Genomic DNA, 19,196 nt, shown 5'->3' with positions numbered 1-19,196 from the left:
CCTGAGATATGTGCAGAAGGTAGACGTCTGCAGGGTAAAGTCTTGAACAGCCCAAATGTGTAAGTGCCACCAACCATTTACATGTGGGGGATTTTTCCCATCTTACACCACCACTTCTGCACGTACCCTGCAGTGCGAAGTTGGGCAAAAATGGCGGGGTATCCGAATAAGGCCTGTACAAAATTTGGGCTTTTGGCTACAGAGTATTCGATGATTCAATTATTTACTTTGCCACTTCGTATAGTGTTTACGCAGATACTGGTATCCATGGAAACTGAGCTCTGGCTTTTGCCATTCAATGCCTTATCTATTTCACAGTAAATGCAAATCCAAACTTTCTCGAAAGACGATGCAAGTGCCGGCGTTTATCCGCCACGAACTACATCTCGCGGTGTAAGTCGGTTTATTGCATCCACTCCCCGATAGATGCGTAAATCCCGTTTGCGGGGAAAGGCGGAATGCATGGCAAATGGCCAAGGATCCGTCGCAATGACCGATATGCGAGTAATCCGGGCATAAATGCCAGGGTTTGGCCATCCCAATTTGCATCGGCATCTTTTCCATTCTACAGAGCAGAGGGCACCGACGCTCCTCGTTTTCGCATCGATGTTGGTATCCGAGAGCCCGCTGTCATCTGTTTTCTCGCCACGATAGAAAGGGCGGCGAGAGGAGCAATTTTGTCTTGAAGGTCGCTGAGACACAACATCCGGGGTCTTGAAAACTTGCATTCATCATCTCACATATTCTGTGGATCACTGCAGCTATGGAGCAGAATCGCTACGATGGCGTCTTATCGCTAGACCAGATGCCTGACGAGATCATCGGCCATCTTCTCTACTATCTCTCGCCTTACGATAATCTTTACAACGTTCAGTTGGTGTCCCATCGCTTCTACCGCCTTGCCAATGAACCCCTTCTATGGAGGCACCACTGCCGCAGCTCTTTCAAGTACTGGAACCCGCGGCACAGGTTTCACAAGAGGGCGGCGGCACTGGCCCAAGAGACGGACTGGAAAGAGCTTTTCATCTTCAGAAGCGCTCGCAACCAGCAAGTATCCGCCTTGTTAGATGAGATCATCCGGACCAAGGTCAACCGCGTAAGAGGCTTCGAAATCATAGGCCAGATCGGGTACGATGCCAAAGATTTTCTTTTGGGGCAATGTCAAACATCCGCCTCTGCTGAAGATGGATTAGCCAGAAGGTACGCTTCTCTAGCCTATGCTATATCCTGTGATCCCCTTTCGAACCATCTTGCAAACTCACACTGTGGTGTAGATACTATAGCAATGCGCTCTTAGATACGATCCACAAGCATATTGCTATTCAAGAATGGCAGTTACTTATGCTGTCTCCCCAGTCGTCTAGCGTACGGCTAGCAGGAGAGCAGCTTGAAAGAGCTCTTGGCGCGTTTGACCTATTCGTGCTGCATGATCAGCGTGGTGATCTTGATGATGTATGTCCTCTAGTCCAATGCTTTACTGATGTAACCTTTACTAAGTTGATGAGATCACACAAATGTTTGATGAGATTACGGCTTCTTTTCGATCTACTCATCCAAAGTTTAAAAACTGGTCAACTCGCAGAAAAGCACTGAAGTTGCTCCGCTGGCTTCGCGCACAGAATTTCACTGGAGTACAGAACCCAGAGAGGAATTATCGCAACTTGAGAAACTGCTTAATCGGCCAAGCTTTGCGCCACCCAGACCACGAGTCCATCCCAATCATTTCCACCGCCATCTTCTGCTGCGTGGCATCGCGACTCGATATCGATGCTAGGTGCTGTGCATTTCCAACTCATGTACATGCTATTGTGTACTCGCCACCTGGACATGCTTTGGATGGTGAAATTGTGGAAGACCTGGAAGCACCGCCCGAGTGCATGTTCCTCGATCCGTACGGGAGCGATTACGAGATTCAACTGCAATATCTCCAAATGACATTGACCCGGTTAGGCCTGCGGGAGCACGCCGCACTGTTCCTTGCCCCTGTCCCAGCATCAACAATGGCTATGCGGACAGCACAAAATATCAGAGCTACCCTGGCGAGGATATCAGACATGCAAGACCACGCACATCCTGAGCTTAGCCAACTTATGCACGGAGACAGTAGAATGAATGCCGATGCCTGTCTTTACGCTGCTTCGTGGGCCACATTATTGTTGACCCCTCCGAATAACACCTCGTGGCTCGAGCGATTGGCGAAATTCCTACGTCGATTCCCCGGGGCCTGGCCTGAGGATGTTTGGATGGTCGAAAAATACCTGTGGCCCTTGTATATTAGTGTCATCAACCCGAGAGACGGATTCCCTCGCAACATCGACGCTGGGTTTGGCAACCCTTGGCAGTTTTGGCAGTTTGTACGAGATGCTGATGGCATGGCCCCGCTTGTACACCGAAGGGACCTCTGCGATGATCCGAAGGGACCTCCGTTCAAGGTTGGCCAAGTGTTCCGGCATCGTCGATATGGCTGGCTTGGCGCTATTACCAGCTGGCATGAAAGGGGCTCTCAACAATCAAGCGCACAAGAACAGTCTCGTGAGGATTCACTCCAGTATATTCAAAACCGCAGGCCAACCAGCTCCCACTACTCGCTCTGTTTTATGTGCATGTAAGTTTCTTCGAAAACCTGTTACTCTTATAATTATCCACTCACACTTCCACAGAACTGAAACGGAGCCCGAACAACATGTGGTGGCCCTGCGTAATGTTGAACTTGTCTCTGACCCTTCCGTCGTTAAAGAGGGCATGTTTCCCTTGGCCGGGAAATTCTTCAAGAGATTTGACGCCGACACCTGCAGGTTCATTTCCAATATTCGAGAGGAGTTCCCACTCGATTAGGCTTGAGGGTGAACTTTTTATGCTGGGATATGTAGGGATCTGTCGTGCGCAGGCTCTTTTCCCCTTCCCATACCCTTTTTTGTTACAAGATTTATATACCCCTGAGCATGAGTTGCATGACGCGATGGTAGACTGGAGTCAGATTTGATATCGGAGGCGTATGGCGACGAGTTCGGCGAGTATCGCCGTTTCTCTTTATTCCCCTGGATTCTGGGATGACTTGCTTCAAAATAGAGAATAACTGATACCACTTCCTCATCGAAGTGATGAAATACCATTGGATACATTATATATTAATCACCCGATACCCATCTACTTGAGCTTCATTCTCCCATTTGTATCACTGAATTACCATCAGCATCTCTTAATGTGCCCAACGTAAGCTCGCTGTATGAGTCGATGCAATGCTCGAGATCCCTTTCATCCTTCACTGCCCCTCACCAATTTCTGCCCGCTTCTCTCTTTCCCCTTAGTCTATTGTACAATGATCTCAGGAATTCTCGATGAGTTCTTCAAGTACGCCTTTCTCTGCGAGTTTCTGCACCCATCTGTGCAAAGCCTGACCGAAATCCTTTTTGCGATCCTTGACTCGTTGCTCATCCACGCTGAGAGACATAATCTCGGCTCTGTGCTCTCCAATAGCAACCTTCAAATCGACGACAAGCCGCTGATATAGATCATAAACTTCGTCGATATTACTCGCAACACGTGAGATTTCTGCTTTTATCGCGTTGGGAAACGTTGCGTTCTCGATATCGGAGGGCAGGAGATTGAACTCGGACAAGTCGGCTGGATTTTCCAAGACCGGCGGTTGGCCGTTGATTAAATCTGCGAATTCAGAATTGTCCTTCATTTGATCTTTCAAGAAGCGGATGGTAGCGGCCACTTGAGCGATGGCGCGAGAGTGTAGCGCAACAGGGCGTTGGCAGAGAGCGAGGAGATTGAAGGCTATTTGGCTCTCCTCATATTGTAATATTCGACCCTCAATCTGGGGTCTTGCAATGTTTGTCCAGGTCTCGTGGGATGCAATTGGGCCTTTTAAAGTATGGAACGCTAATTAGTTCCTCAAGAGACTTGGATCTGGCTGCTTCATCGATTTACTCACCTATTCGATGGGGCTTGCTGCGGAGCCCATCTAGCTCCCAGACGTACCCATCCACTGGAACATAGGCAATAAAGTGAAATCCGTATGATTCATGCACTCTTGTATTCTTGCTGGTTTTCTTTGCGGCCTTGGATTTTGTCTTTGCCTTTTTACTCTTTGTATGTGACACGGCATGTTCCAGGCAGAGGTCGGCATTGAGATGGTCCATACGCCTCGTAAAGGAATTATGGATGCTTCTCATAAACTTGTTGTTACTGACTGCATGCCCTCGGAGAACGGTGTTGAGATCCTTGGTCTCCTTCTTGAATTCTCGAAGTTTGTCGCCCAGTTCAATGTTTGGGGCGTTCATGACGATGTTGAGTAAAGCAAATGTAGCACAGGCATTATTTGTCGTCTAAGTTGATTCAAATTATGTAAATTAGACATGAAATCGCTAAAAATAGATAAAACACGGGGTTTGGTGGACATTTACCTGGTTGGCGAACCACAGTGAACCTGTCTCATCTTCCCCTTCGCTTTCGTCTGCGTCGGAGGTATACTGGAACAGAAATATCAAGCCATATATCGGTTTCCTACAAGCATATGAGCTTTGTAACCCTCTTAATAGCATTCTTAGAACTCACAGGAGTGTATCTAGCCAGCTTTGGTCAATGCTGAAGAGTTCTTGCACCTTGACGTCTTTAACCCCTAGGTCTTGCAGAATGGTATTAAAGAACGCCTAGGAGCTATCTGTTAGTGCTCTGCTTTGATGTCTCATCCGGCGAGTGTTCATCACATTATAGCCGTGTTGAGCGGACCCCATCCCTTTCATCGCGTCGACTGGGAGCAAAGTAAGCGGCTGTAACTCACAGGTTCAGATTCAAGCTCAACCCAGCCCTCCCACTCCTCAATATCCGTTGTTGTGAGAGGCCGTAGCGCTTCATCTAACATATTCTCGGGTAAGTTCAATGATTCTGATGCAGCCTCTGCCGCCTTGCGCTTAGGATTTCGTCGTCGTTCGTTCAAGCTACTGGTAGATGAGGTTTCTATGGATGCTTCTGGAGTCTTGACCGCGATGGATGCGGCCCGCCGGGAAGATCGGCGAAGAGGCCTTTCTGAAGGTGCATCATCTGTGTCTTTTGGCGAACTGATCCTAAAACTATTAGACATCTTTGCCACCCAAGCCAGGATTCTGTGGTGAAAGGATGAGTGGACTAAAGTCGGGTGGCTTTAAGGCAATCGAATTTTCTGTTATACGCAGAGTAAAGAGGGGTATGTATTAGAAAAAAAGAATAAGAAGGAATAAGGTGATATGAGAAAGGAATTTCGCAAATTGGGATAAGTTGCTCAGCTGGTTGAGGCAAAGATGAGTGCGCGATAGATTGAGTTGGGAAATCAATGTGGTTTCTTTGCCACTTGGAGATGGCATCCGTTCTTGTCCTGCTACGTAATATAGACAGGCTTAAACATTCCTATCTCTTTGATTGGTGTAGATGTTTTGGGGTTGGACTTGGTTGATGTGAAGAAGCAATGAGGCAACTAGGTGAATTGGATGCTTCAGGACTTGGTGCTGATTCAGGGCATTTACTTGCTGATGACGGACCTGTGTGATGAAATGGTGGCCATGATAAGGATTCACCGAGGAAACTCGCATATCCCAGAGGGATTTTGGCGTGATAGGATGACGAAATGAGTCTTTTCAGTTGCCGTATCGCTCAAATCATCATCGCCCTCTCCGTCACTTGGAGTATAATGACGGGTACTCGATGCCGATCTTCTGCCTGTAGTTGGACAAGAGAGTACAAACAAATACGCGTCGTTGGTTATCGTTGAAAGTAGAAGCTATTGGGCGACCATCACGAGATGCTGATAATGTGTCTCTTTGCTGTATATTTGCTAATGAGAGCTACAGAGGAGAAAGACGAAGAGCATTTTATGTCAGCCTTGTTGTCGAGACCAAGTACATTCAAGCCGCCTTGTCCATTATCTTGACAGGAGCACTGGTAGCGAACTGAATCCAGCTCGTTGAGTGGCTAGAATTTACAGCTCTCCTACGGCCTGGTGTCATTTCACCCAATCAGAGCACAGGATTCGGCCTAGAAACCCGCTAACCCCGCTGACGGCATCGCTGTTGATTAGCTCCAGGCGCTCCGTTTCAGTGAGCCAACAGAAGTCGCGTCTGGACGTGTCGGCATTTCAACCGCCAAGAAAGGGCATCCACTGAAAAATTAGGTAAACTTGGTCAAACCACCAGGCACCCCAAATCTCCAACTCAATTCGCCCAAAGACACGCGACAGCACAAGCCATCAAAGAAACGCCATTCCGTCTGCTTTTGCTCCCCCGTGCAAAGGCCCTACGCGTGCGCTGCTGCAGCTACCGATGCCTCTGCGCACAATCTCACAACACCACGGAATGCGATGAGCGCGACTCATCGCCTGCGGTCTGGGTTCCCAGCAACCCAAACTGCCGCAACCAGACGACGGCTGCAAGACGACAACGAGCCGCCGGCTGATGCCTTTAGCTCAAAACTCGGATTGAACAGAAACCCAAAGCTGCCTTTGGCCCAGGAGAAAGCAGCTCCCCGCATCTCCAGCACTCAGCCCGTCATTCCCTTGACGCTCCTCGATGCGCCACAACAACGATTGTACGCCTTTGCTGTTTACGTCTTGCTGTGGGCGTGGAAACTCTACGACTGGCTACAAGTGGTGGAAGATGGGGATGCTTCTTGGTGGCTCTTTTTGAAATGGATTCTCATTGACTTTGTTTTTCTCTTTGGACTTCCAGAGCTGAGGATACCATGGCTGGAGCTCTCTCAGCTCGTGGTTACCGCTGTTTTTGCATCTCACCTAGTGACTAATTACATGCTCATGTTTAACATTCCGGTACGTTTACCCGCGTCAATTCATCTAGGCGGTATTCGTTGCTAATTGAGAGCTAGCTTCCATGGCAAGGTTGGCTCCTCGGTGTTGCCAAGGTCCTCTACGATCGTGAGATTTCCGTCTCAGAACACCACGTTAAAGTCTCCAACATCCTAAACAACCACTCGTTGATCATGGGCAAGCAAACCATCAACATTCTTCCCGAAGGTTCTGCTGTTCTCAACCCCGACCATACACCCTTTTGCTTGTCGGCCAAAACCCAGACCTCGGCCTCCCTTCCAATCTTCTTCAACTCTACTGTCCCTGCCGAAATTGAGATCCTTCGTCTTGACTTAGATACTGGCAAAGAAGAAACCATCAAGATTCCGAATCGAGAAATAAACAAGGTGGCCAAGATCATTCGGGAACATAATGCGGACCCTGATCATGTCCCGTTTCATTGGACATACCCAGTCAAGAAGCCGGGCATCTATCGACTAAGCAAGGTTTTGGATGAGTATAAGCTCGAGGTTCAGAGACCAGTCAGGGATACATATGTGGTACCTTGCCCACAAGCCAAGATTCGAACGGCCGATTCTCCGAACCGATGTATTCGTGATTTGTCCAACCTGTCGCTCGACGTTGTCGGCACGCCACCATTGAAGATTAAATACTCGCGATCAATCAACGGAAAAAGTCATGCTTTCCACTTCCAGAGTCTGCAGCCAGAGGGATTTACCTCGCCACTGGTCAGCACCTCCGGCTTGGATCTTAACAACGGCGACGACGTATCCTGGGTCAAGCCTCAACAGGTCACTGTGCAACTTAATGAGTCTATGGCTACCACTGGAGACTGGGAGTATTCGGTTGAGGAGGTGTATGATGCCCTTGGCAACGTTGTCAAATATACGGATACATATGAAGAGCTGGATGCACTCAAGACGAAATCGCTTACCCAGAAATTCTCTGTCAAAGAGCGACCTAAGATTCGCATGCAGGGTTGCGATTTAAGAAATCCCATCAAGGTGGCAAGGGGTCGTGCAACCAAACTGCCCATCAGCTTTGGCCTCCCCGGTCCTGTAGATGATACTTCTCACAAGGTTACCTGGGAGTTCTCACCCATCGATTCGATTACAAACAGCGGCGATCACGGTGACCAGGTTTCGATTGGAAAGCACTTTGCCAAGAATTCTCTCGATAAACCGTTGGTGTCTGAGCCTGGCCTCTACACGTTGAAATCTGTTTCAAGCGGATCTTGTGCTGGTGAAGTGGACGAGCCTTCCTCTTGTTTGCTATTGAATCCTCTGGAGCCTCATCTGAATCTGCGAACAGAGGAGATACCCGACAAATGCGCTGGCAACTCTGTTGGTCTCCGTGTTGACTTGGATCTTGTCGGCACACCTCCATTCACCGTACGATACGATATTATCTCCGATGGACGTGTCGAAAAGCAGGCCCACCGTGTGGATGCCTTGAGATCTCAGATTGAGCTTGTCCCTCGAAAGGCCGGACGTTATAAGTACATCTTCAAGTCTATCGACGACGATGTCTACACCGGATTACCCCTAACAGGTGAAGACAAGGTTCTGGAGCAAGTAGTCAAGCCGGCTGCATCGGCGTACATCTCCAATCCTGAGAAGACAATCAATGCTTGTCTCGAATCTGAAGTGGACGTTGACGTCGTACTTGCTGGAGACCCGCCATTCAGTTTGGAATGGGAGATTATCCACGACGGCAAGCGCAAGCCTGGACGTGCAACGAAGATTGAAGATAGTCACTTCAAGATCCAGACATCGACTTTGACAAAGGGTGGAGAATACATTCTTGCTCTCAGCAGTGTCCAGGATCAGCGAGGATGTAGAACTTTCTTGCAAGATCAACTCAAAATCTCTGTTCGTCGCCAGCGACCTAGAGGTGCTTTCGGATTGATTGAGCAAAAGAACAGTATCATGGCCATTGAAGATACGGCTCTTCGCCTGCCTCTTCGCCTTCAGGGAGAGGCTCCTTGGACTGTCTCCTATCGAAACTTGGACAGGTCGACCGATATCATCACCAAGACCGTTAACGGACCAAATGATTACCTTTTAGTCAGGTCCCGAGGCACCTACGAGCTTGTTGACATTGTCGACAAGCAATGCCCTGGAACTGTTGAACCCTCAGCCTCCAAGTTTGAAGTCGATTGGTTCCCTCGACCAGAGATTACCATCGTCCCGTCCAATAGCATCAAAGACGCTGGCAGCGTGTTTATCAAGCAAGAGATTTGTGAAGGTGATGTTGATGGATTTGAAGTTAAGATGAAAGGTAAGCTTTTTTTTTTTTTTTTTTTTTTTGGCGTTATAGTAGACAGGTCTCGAGTTGTGCACGACATACTGACTTTTGCCGTACAGGATCCGCTCCATACCACGTTGAATACGAGGTCAGACATAAGCCAGTACAGGGCGCTGCTTCGCTGAGCTCGAGACGTTTCGACGCCGCCTTGTCTAAGGCTGCTGTCGCTATGGACACGTCCAAGGCTGGCGATTACACTTACAAATTCTCTGGATTGGCAGATAATCTCTACAACACAGATAAGCATTTCAACCCCCTGACAGTCCAGCAACGTGTGAACGCGAAGCCGTCCGCAACTTTCTCCAAGCCAGGCCAGACGTTCAAATACTGTCTGGAGGAGCAAGAGCAAGAAGACGTGATTCCTATCACTCTTACCGGCGTCCCCCCCTTCAACGTCGAGGTGGAAATCAAACATCAAGTCGGATCCCCCCCGGAAACCTACAGAATATCTTCCATTCAAACCAATTCTTACGGCATGTCTATTCCTCGACAGCATCTCCGCCTTGGCAATCAGCAGCTGCTCATCCGCACTGTCCGCGATGCCCGAGGCTGTTTGAGGAAGTACGACATTGGCGGGCCCTCTATCCAAGTCCAACTGTACGACGCCCCATCAATATACCCACTGGAGTCTCGCAACGATTACTGTATCGGCGAGCGTATTGCTTATACCCTCTCTGGCACTCCGCCATTTGACATTGCTTACGACTTCAACGGCCAATGGCATGCAAAGTCACAGACCACCAGCTTCCGGCGTATTGCTGAGAAGCCTGGCGAGTTTATCATCACTAGCATCTCTGACAAGGCCAGCGAATGCCGTGCCGCTGTTAATATCCCCAAAACCATCCACCCCCTACCTAGCGTGCAGATTAGCCGTGGTAAACACTCTCGAGTGGACATCCACGAAGGAAACGAGGTGGACATTCTCTTTGAATTCTGGGGCACCCCTCCGTTTGAATTCACTTACACACGGAGCAGCAACGCCAAAAAGGGACAACGAAGTATCGTACTTGAGACTAGACATGACGTCTCGTACGAACACAGCAAGGTCGTCAAGGCTAGCCAGGAGGGTACGTACGAAGTTGTTGCAATCAAGGACAAGTTCTGCTCCTTTTCCATGCAACAAGTGGAGCAAAAGAAGGGACGATAGAAGGCGAGCGTCATTAGATTGGAAACGAAAAAGATAGACATGCTGCGACGAATTCAGAGATGAGATATGGAAAGGGGAGAGAAGGAAAATAATCTTGTAACACATGAATTGATTGGCCGGGGGGAGGCTGGAACTGTAGGCGGGATGGGATACATTCTGTACATATGCACTTTATACCATGGCACGGCGTTTTTGAGTATGGAAGAAACCAGGTTGACGAACTGGAAATTTATTTTTCAAAGTGTTTTTGTAGTATTCTAATGAAGAAAAGGGGTTTCTGTTTGTTTGAGAAACCGCTAAAAGCTGGATAACAATGCAATGTCCATTTTGCATTGGACTTTTTGACGTAGAAGGGTGCTATATACAAATCATGTCCAAAAATTATGGCTTGTCGGCCGATTTAGTTTACTCTTCCTCGTCTGCTACCTCGATTTTCTTAATCATTTCTCCTCCTGCTCGCGCAATTTCTAGGAGAACCGCCTTGCGATTCAGCTCGACTTGGTCGCCGTCACCCTTGACGGAGTGGAAATTATACGGCAGGCCTGCTCTGAACTTTTGCTTCTGCAGTCGAGGGTTCCAAAGGGCTGCCACCACGCCATCATCTGCGCTGCCCTTGAAAAACAGCAGTGTGTCTTCATACACACGCTCAAGCTCCTCGATAAAGACGTCCGTCGGGTGAGCGCGGATGGGCAGCGGGACGGATGCCGTCAGGGCATCGAGGTTCTTGAACTGAGACTGCTTCCTTCCGCCGGACTCGACGGCCGTTTCACGGACAATGGATTTAATCGCCTTGGAAGACAAGTGGAATAAGACGTCGTAGTCCTGAAGGGCGGTCTCGAATAGGAGAGACGGGTCGAGGCGGATGCCCTTTTCGCGGACGAGTTTGCAGGCTGCCTTTGCGAGATGTGTCATGCGGGAGGCGACTAGCTTGGAGGGTCCGTTGCGAGTGTATGCGAGGCCGGATTGGTCGTGGGAGGTGGCTACACACATGACCTTGTCGTTCATGTTGGGGTCTCGTTTCCTCCATGTTTGGAGCTCGTGGTGGAGAGACGAGCGGTCGTCTTCGGAGAGATCCTCTCCGGTGTCAACGATCAAGGCTTCGTCGCGCCAGTCCCATTTTGAAAGGAAGAAGAGCGTTCGTAGCAGGCCTGTGACTACGGATGACGGCTGCTTCCAGGGGTAAGGCTGGAGGAAGGCATGAAGGACGAAGAGCTCGATGAGCTCTTCGCGGATGTGGCCGGTCAGCTTGTGGCAGTTGAACCAATGTTTGACAAGTCGGATGGTTGACGAGAGGGGTGGGAAGCGAGTGCAGAATGTTGCGATGGTCTGGGTGTGCAGCGGGAGAGTGTTGTACAGCCAGTTCAGCTTCACAAAAGCTTCCTCGGCTTCTTCGCGAACACGAGGTTCGAGCGTCTTGTTCTTGACTTGCCGTTCGAGGAGCTTCTCTTCCAAGTCGCAGTGTATCCTCAGCCGGTATGCTGCCCCATTCTCATAAATGATGTCGAGGAAGGCCAAGTTCTCGATGCCTAGTTCCTTGTTCTCGCGGCCCAAGTAGGTGCTGATTTTTTCATTCGCCTTTCTCAACCTCCTGTCAATGTCGAGAAGGAACTCGACCTTTGCCTCTTGAATGGCTGTGAGATTCTCGGGCCACTTGCTTGATGCTTCGAAATAAAGATTCACGTCCATGAGTTCGATGGATCCCTTATGGTAACCCACCAATGGCGGCTCGATGGATGAATAGCGCGCGGACGAGGACGTAGGGGAGAGTTGCCTGATGTGCAATGGCAATTCTTCGAGGTTGCGGATATCTCTTTCAAAGTCCTGGAATGCCTGTCGGGCTGAATCAAAGGCTGACTTGTCTAGATGTGAGAGGCTGATGATGGAAGAAAAGGCACCACCAATAGTTGTCACTTGGTCTTTTGAAATCTTCAAATGCCGCTGGAGAGTGTAATGGGTAATCTCCTCGCAGATCTGCAAAGGGAGCTTACTGGACCACTCAACACACTCCAGAATGCTGCCGTCCTTGAATCGTCGCAATTCAGCCTTGTCACCCCAAAACTGTCGAAATTTTGCAGCCTCCTTTTGCTCTTCGGCAGGGGGACCGAACTCCATCTGTCTTGGCATGTGGGCAGGATCGAAGATGACGCCAACAAGGACACGTAGGACTTCTTTGGTGGGAGGCTTGGACAGCGACCAATGTCCTCTCTGAGGTAGCTGGAATTGTACAAGTTGTGCTCGGTCACCATACGCCCGCTTGAGATGTTTGTATGCTTCGAGACAGAAGTTGGTCACGGCACCCCTGCGGTCAGCTGTTTCAGAGAATTTTGCTACATCGGAGCTCTGGATCTCGAAAATGACATCAAATGTTTGAAACGGAACATCGGCCTTGATGATAAAGGTAGGATCGAATTTGTCCGCCATGACATCGGCGAGGAGATCAGTAGTTGACCTTGCGTAGGTCTGCAGCAAGCTGGCCGACCATGGAGTCATCTTGAACAAGAGGTTGAGCTGTCTGACGGGGTCAAACATGACAGGACCAGCCTCTCGAACAGTATCCACGGAAACGCTAGAAGAAACAAATGTGTACGGCTTCTTGCTGAGATCGGTTGTAGATAAAAACTGAAGCGCTGCCTTGAATAGCTCGGTGCTGCTCAGCGAGGTCGATAGAGCCGCTTGCCCGTTTCTACCGCCTGTCTGCAAGAGCAAAGCAATCATGGCCGCCCATTCGAAATGGCCAAAGCCTCCCTGAGAGATGGCACTGCCAAAGCCACGCTGCTGAAGCCACGTTCTTCCAAGGATGCAAGCATCCGGGAAAGCAGGGCATTCCTTCTTGATATGGGTAAGTAGTCGTAGGTAAGGAATAAAGGTTCGCTCGGCATTTAGAGTGGAGTTGTAAAACGGTGTTGCTTGTTGAGCAGCCTTCTTTTCATCCACCTCGCCCAGTCGGTTGTTGTTCGACTTGGGCGTCACCTTGGACCAAGGGAATAGGTCATCAGGAGCACAAGGAATAAGTTTGATGGTGTAAGATGACTTCTTGGTCTTCTTCTTGGTCTCTCGCTCATCGCTTCCATCGTTCGAAGCTTTAGGTCGGAGGACGACAATCGGCAGCAGAGGGTTCTCGTTCAAGTTCTCAAAGCTCAGGTCCATATCGTCGGCAAATTCTTTGCGTACACGAGCGGCAATGTACGAAATGTAGTAGGCCCGGCGGTAGAAGTATCGCATGTTTGTGTAGTCCTTCTCTTGGAATAACGAGGCGGGCATCTGAACGACCATGTCGATTCCAAATTCGGACTGCGTCTTGATCATTGTTCGAGAAACATAGCTTCCAACGACGTTGCATTGTGATGGAGGTGCATAAGAGACCTTGTACGGGGCATCCTTTGCTGGTTTTGGGTCGGGAAACGGAATAACGATGCGATGCTCTTTTTCGAACTTGATGGTGGCCTCGGAAATCTGAATCGTGTTAGGACTTCTTGATAGCTCTTTACTCCTCGAGCTCGTGTAAAACTCACTGGCCTAGGGTCATGAGGCTCAATTGAATCAATTATGCTTTTAAGTCGGTGCAATTGGCCATCGACACCATGGAGTGCCTTTTCGTAGTTCGGTTTGGCCTCCTTCAGCAGCTCATCCGTCTGCAGGACAAAGGTGCTAGTAGCGTTGACGCGGGCCGTGTTTCGCGACTCGAAGTCAATAAGACCAGAGTGGCGGATTCCGCCCTCATGGCCAATCTTGCGGCGTTTCGAGCTTGATTCCATGGTGTCACTCGGCATCTCGTGCACCGTGGCTTGGTGTAGGCAAGCTTGGTGTTGAGCGCATGTCGCATGGGAATTTTTTTTTTTTTTTTTGCTTGATACTGCGAGTCGCGGGGCGATAAGCTCACTGATAAGAACTCGATTCCAGAACGGTTCTAGCGTGGCTGAACGAAGTGTAAGTGCTCCATGCGCAATGAAGCAGTGTTTAAGTACCTATGCAATCATTTCAATTTTTATTTATATAGAATGACAATTATGAAGTTGGTGAAGCAGAAGATAATTCACACTGGTTGAATAATGGTAATTACAATACATTCTTGCTAAGGGTTCAAATCATCATTTTTTTTTAGACGGTTATGCTTCTCTGTGGCAGATTTTGATCATCCAGAGTACACGTACGGTACACCATGTAAACTAAACACACTGAAGAAGATGCACTTTGGGAGCCTATCAAAGCCAAATATGGCCGGGCATGGATGGAAAATATCCGTCGCTTAAAAAGAATTAAAGACGAAGGAAACAAAACGAGATTAAAGCGATAGTTTCTACAACTAGCATGGAGCCAAGCGTTGGTGGCTTGTGAATATTGAAGTAGGCTTACATATCCACCACGACTTACACACGCAGGACGCCTTTAGAAATTCAAGGTGCAAACTTGCTAGCAGCGGCATTTCTTACAGAGAAGCAACTAATGCCGGCTAGTCTACTGGGGGCTCTATTTTCTGCTGCAGGTAAACGCTGAGATCTTGGAACCATTGCAGCCCCCCTGTGTCCGATCTATGCTTCGGTACAACCATTAACCGCCAATGACTCCTTGCCGCCGTCCTGAAATAGTCTCTGTCTTGCCAACCGCTGCCCACTTTTTAATACACGGATATAAGAGCACTCGGCTTGGTTGCCATTAAAGTAAGTGGAGACGGAGGAAGTTGCATAGCGTGCTTTACAAAGCGTTGAAGCTCGCCTTGGTTGCCTATTGCTTCTCCTCAGCTGGCATGTGAACCGGTGTTTTCTTAGCTTCATTCTAGAAACAACCTGAGCAACAGGTCTCCACCATGGAGATGCTTTAGTAGATTGAATATCGTAAAAGGTGCTGACTTAATGACGTTCGTTGATACATTCTGATAATAAATTTGTCTTTTAAAAAAGCGGCGGGAGTTTAGACGTGGAAGCTCCGTTGGGATCGATAGCGCCTCGGAACATGGCGACGGATGAACTTACCAAGTTTACGATTTTAAGGGTTTTTTGAACTGGGTGCTGGTATCATTGAGAGGCCGATGACTTCAATCTCCTCGCGCTAGTTGCCACGAGTTTGACAGCCCTGGAGACCATTCCTAATGATCTCGGTATACTTGCTGGAAAATTCTTAAAATTGGAGAACACAAACGAGAGCATATAACTCAGAACAGAGTAGATAAATACCACAAGATCCTCTCTGATCCCTTCAACCAATTCTCTAATCATCACAATTCACTCGACTTACTCACACAAACATCAAAATGTCTCTCGGACGCACCGTCCTTCTCAACACCGGCCACAAGTTCCCAACTTTGGGTTACGGCACTTGGCAGTCCGCTCCTGGTGTCGTTGGTCAAGGCGTTTATGAGGCCCTCAAGATTGGCTATAGACATCTTGATCTCGCCAAGATCTACGAGAACCAAGTCGAAGTTGGAAAGGGAATCAAGAAGGCCCTTGCAGAAATCCCTGGCTTGAAACGTGAAGATATCTTCATTACTAGCAAGCTGTGGAACAACAGCCATCGGCCGCAAGATGTTGAGCCTACCCTTGACGACACCCTTGAAGAGCTGGGACTTGATTACCTTGATGTAAGTGCATATTATACAATGAACTGGTGCAATTGATATAGTAGGGCAGCGTCTAACTCTTGACAATTATAGCTCTACCTTGTACACTGGCCAGTTGCTTTTGCCCCGGGCAAGGAACTCATTCCCAAAGATGCAGAAACCGGCGTAATCCTCCTTGACAATGGAGTCTCAATTTGCCAGACATGGAAGGGTAAGTGTGGAATTCATGTCTTGAGCTCAAACAAGACTCTAGTAGAGACGTTTTACTGACACCCGTTTGCGCTATAGCCATGACCCAGCTACCTAAGAGCAAGGTTCGCTCAATTGGTGTCTCAAACTTTGCAATTGAGCACGTAAGTTGATCCATCATATCATATTATGAGTTCAGCCGCTTATACAATCGCTTCTGTGATAGTTGGAGGCAATCATCAACGACTCGGGCATTGTTCCTGCTGTCAACCAAATTGAGAGACACCCTCGTATTCCCAACCCTCCCCTAATCAACTACTGCAAGGAAAAGGGCATCGTCATCACAGCGTATTCCGCATTTGGAAACAATTTCTTCGGCCTGCCGTTGCTCGTCAACGTCCCAGAGGTCAAGGCCATCGCAGAGCGTCTCTCCAAGGTCCAGGGCAAGACCGTCACTCCCGCGCAAGTCATTCTCGCCTGGTCTCAGCTGGAGGGCCACACCGTCATCCCCAAATCGGTCACGCCGGAGCGTATCTTGGAAAACTTCCAGGAAGTCGGACTTGATGACCAAGCTATCCGAGACCTCGACAAGTTTGGTGAAACCCCACAACGACTCAACCTTCCCGGATGCGAGTGTAAGTGGAGCATCAATTCTACCCAGACTCCTTCCGATCCTCAGCTTTATGCAAAGCACTGACTGACCTGCTAAAAACAGGGAATATCAACATCTTCGGAGATGAGAAGGAAAGCAAAACCACGAATCAGATCATCGTAAACGCGTAAAGATGACCTTTGAGGAATGTGGTGCTGACCTTTGGGGAATGTGGTGCAGTGAGATAGATCGACGTCAGGGTGTCTTTGTGTCTTTTGGGAAATAGCACTGCAGCAAGCTAAATCAACTATCCAATTACAATAGGCCACATTCAAGTTGCACGGTGAATGACTCTGCGGTCAATTGTCAATAACCTTAAACGAGGAAGCTAAAGAAACAAGCGGCGCGGAAGTCCGCTATCCTCCGCCCCGGCACTTATGTTAATATGTGAATGCAAGGAAGCGCGACAAAATCTTGGAAACAGCAGAAGCTAAGGTGAGCGGCTTACTCTGTGTGATTTTTATTGTCCACTTCAACAAAGCGCACGCGTCTCCAACATGGCGCAGTCTGCGTGTGCAGTTGACACTGAATCCTTGTGAATCCAGTAACTGGTTCAGTAATCGGATCAGGAGTTTGACCAGCGGCGTTCTCCATCCTCCGAGCGTACTGGGCAGAGGGTCGTATTGAGGGCCGGGCTTCGCTGTTGGCCGAGGCCCGCAGACAAAGTGAAGTTATATATACTGAGAGATTGTCCGTGGCAGACGTAAACAATCAAATCAGAATCAAACGACACGTCTCTTCTTTACAAACCATCAACGTAGCCATAAATAACAAGTCACAATGGCCATTGACCACACCTCCATTTCAGTCCCCGAGGACAAATTCAAGGAGTGCGTGGCGCTTTACGTCAAGGCCCTCGAACCCCTTGGATACGAAATCGCCTATCAGTTTGGAGAGTACACCGTTGGCTTTGGTTCAAAGCTCGACGCCCGAGAGGGCTATAAAGTTGCTGACTTTTGGGCAAAAGGAGCCAAGGAGGAAACCACTAAGGCGCACATTGCGTTCCGCGCTTCAGGTAAGAGTCTATGATAGATTAATAGATGTTCATACGAGTATGTTATTGACACAACTTCAATAGACCGAGCTGCGGTAGACGCGTTCCACGCCGCAGGGATTTCGGCTGGAGGGCAAGATAATGGAGCACCAGGCGTGCGAGCGCATTATCACGCCAACTACTATGCTGCCTTTGTGCTGGATGCAGCAGGCAACAACATTGAAGTTGTGTGCCACAACCCATAGGATAGGTCCAGCTGTTGAATTTGGATTCGGACTTGGGGAGTGATCTTGATTAGGGCAAAATTGCCAGCAATGTTGAGGCTTTGAAATTCGTTGGGCGTTGGAGTAAGAACATCATCAGGTATGAAGGTTTTGGATGAGCTATATGCAATCCCGGTATATGCTTCAGTAGGTAGATGTAGTCATACCCCAAGTGACGCTTCATAGTCATTCTCGGAGGGTTCAAACATGTAATCTGATTTCATGTTAGTAGTGACAAAACATCTCAAGTGCACCAAGGTCATGTCCTTCAAATAATGTGGCAAAGTCGCAGATTGGTGGCCTGGATTAGTGTTGATTGATCACGGGTTCTTCGTACCCAAGAAGCCGTCTTTGAGTAACCGAGATGAAATCACCGAACATAATGCAATCAGTATTCGAGTTTGATGTCTTTAGATGTGAATTTAGCCATGCGGTACGGAGAGTAGTAAGCAGGTGAAAACGAATATAGCGCCGCCGGCAAGTTATGGCAAGTTATGGCAAAATCCCCCAAATTGGCCGAGGGTAGAGGGGAGTTAGGGGATTTCTTTCGGAATCGGGGCCCCGTTGCCGAAGCCCGCATAAGCGTGCAAACAACGAGAAGATGCACATGTGATGAGATGGTTATAAAAATGAGAATATTAAGAATGAAGAATTTGGGGTCATTAAGCAACTTGACCATGAATCCTGAGGTAATTCAGAATGCAGAATGAATCAATGATCTCTTTCAAGGCAGGTGCAGGGATTGACCCCAACACGTGACTCAAGCATGGCCAAAGTGCCTTGTATCTTGTATCATGTATCATCACCATCATCGGACGTCTTCAATTACATGATTCCATTTACAAGTATATTGTAAGTGCCCCGTAATGATTGCAAATTGCAAACTCCCCGCCGCCGCTGCCGGATGAATCTTTTCTCGCGGATAGTCCCACGGAAAGACTTTCCGGGATAAGACATTTCCCACTCCGCATATGCCGCCAGCCCTAACAAATCGCCTGTGCCTGACTTCGGCTTCGGAAGCCGGGTCGAAAAGTTAGTGGGAGGGACGGTGCGGACAACTTCTCTCTTGGAGCTACGCAGCGCCTCCCTGGATTCTGACGCCGTCAATGGAGCGACTCCAACGGGCTCTTACGAAAAGTATACGGCCGTGGGAACATACAGCCGCTCGCACAGCTAGCAGATTCGGTGCCGGGGCTTTTGATCAACGATGTTGCCTGGATTTGTCTTGTCAACGCTCCTATTATGAGCATCTACACATGGGAAACAGTATTTCAGAACATGACCAATATAT

General features: G+C 48.7%; 6 protein-coding genes across 6 annotated transcripts; 4 read left to right on the top strand and 2 right to left on the bottom strand.

Moving 5' to 3' along the window:
- Window positions 1–445: 445 nt before the first annotated feature.
- V8C40DRAFT_257942 (Transglutaminase-like superfamily-domain-containing protein) lies at window positions 446–3,150 on the top strand. The gene is made up of 4 exons (XM_083218608.1): window positions 446–1,200; window positions 1,275–1,452; window positions 1,506–2,605; window positions 2,661–3,150. The coding sequence occupies exons 1-4, from the start codon at window positions 764–766 to the stop codon at window positions 2,833–2,835; spliced, it is 1,890 nt and encodes a 629-aa protein (XP_083067781.1). The 5' UTR covers window positions 446–763; the 3' UTR covers window positions 2,836–3,150.
- V8C40DRAFT_257939 (ubiquitin carboxyl-terminal hydrolase) lies at window positions 3,114–5,883 on the bottom strand. The gene is made up of 6 exons (XM_083218607.1): window positions 5,523–5,883; window positions 4,790–5,066; window positions 4,564–4,658; window positions 4,413–4,512; window positions 3,941–4,334; window positions 3,114–3,870 (listed from the first exon to the last, which is right to left on the bottom strand). Exons 1-6 carry the CDS (start codon window positions 5,543–5,545, stop codon window positions 3,326–3,328), a joined length of 1,434 nt encoding a protein of 477 aa, XP_083067780.1. The 5' UTR covers window positions 5,546–5,883; the 3' UTR covers window positions 3,114–3,325.
- Window positions 5,884–6,137: 254 nt separating this feature from the next.
- Window positions 6,138–10,526, top strand: V8C40DRAFT_257936 (uncharacterized protein). The gene is made up of 3 exons (XM_083218606.1): window positions 6,138–6,802; window positions 6,859–9,079; window positions 9,166–10,526. The coding sequence occupies exons 1-3, from the start codon at window positions 6,338–6,340 to the stop codon at window positions 10,251–10,253; spliced, it is 3,774 nt and encodes a 1,257-aa protein (XP_083067779.1). The 5' UTR covers window positions 6,138–6,337; the 3' UTR covers window positions 10,254–10,526.
- V8C40DRAFT_257935 (rRNA-processing protein UTP22) lies at window positions 10,475–14,059 on the bottom strand. Its single transcript, XM_083218605.1, has 2 exons — window positions 13,766–14,059; window positions 10,475–13,706 (listed from the first exon to the last, which is right to left on the bottom strand). Exons 1-2 carry the CDS (start codon window positions 14,021–14,023, stop codon window positions 10,659–10,661), a joined length of 3,306 nt encoding a protein of 1,101 aa, XP_083067778.1. The 5' UTR covers window positions 14,024–14,059; the 3' UTR covers window positions 10,475–10,658.
- An 824-nt stretch (window positions 14,060–14,883) lies between these two features.
- Window positions 14,884–16,912, top strand: V8C40DRAFT_257933 (NADP-dependent oxidoreductase domain-containing protein). Its single transcript, XM_083218604.1, has 5 exons — window positions 14,884–15,828; window positions 15,901–16,018; window positions 16,096–16,160; window positions 16,223–16,631; window positions 16,712–16,912. The coding sequence occupies exons 1-5, from the start codon at window positions 15,502–15,504 to the stop codon at window positions 16,777–16,779; spliced, it is 987 nt and encodes a 328-aa protein (XP_083067777.1). The 5' UTR covers window positions 14,884–15,501; the 3' UTR covers window positions 16,780–16,912.
- Window positions 16,913–17,352: 440 nt separating this feature from the next.
- V8C40DRAFT_257931 (Glyoxalase/Bleomycin resistance protein/Dihydroxybiphenyl dioxygenase) lies at window positions 17,353–18,290 on the top strand. Its single transcript, XM_083218603.1, has 2 exons — window positions 17,353–17,663; window positions 17,727–18,290. Exons 1-2 carry the CDS (start codon window positions 17,429–17,431, stop codon window positions 17,885–17,887), a joined length of 396 nt encoding a protein of 131 aa, XP_083067776.1. The 5' UTR covers window positions 17,353–17,428; the 3' UTR covers window positions 17,888–18,290.
- The last annotated feature ends 906 nt before the right edge of the window (window positions 18,291–19,196 follow it).

Source organism: Trichoderma camerunense (assembly GCF_050948025.1).
Source record: "Trichoderma camerunense strain CBS 138272 chromosome Unknown V8C40scaffold_26, whole genome shotgun sequence".
NCBI lineage: Eukaryota > Fungi > Ascomycota > Sordariomycetes > Hypocreales > Hypocreaceae > Trichoderma > Trichoderma camerunense.
Note: the sequence above shows the minus strand (reverse complement) of the source record. Positions and strands in the feature narration are given on the sequence as shown.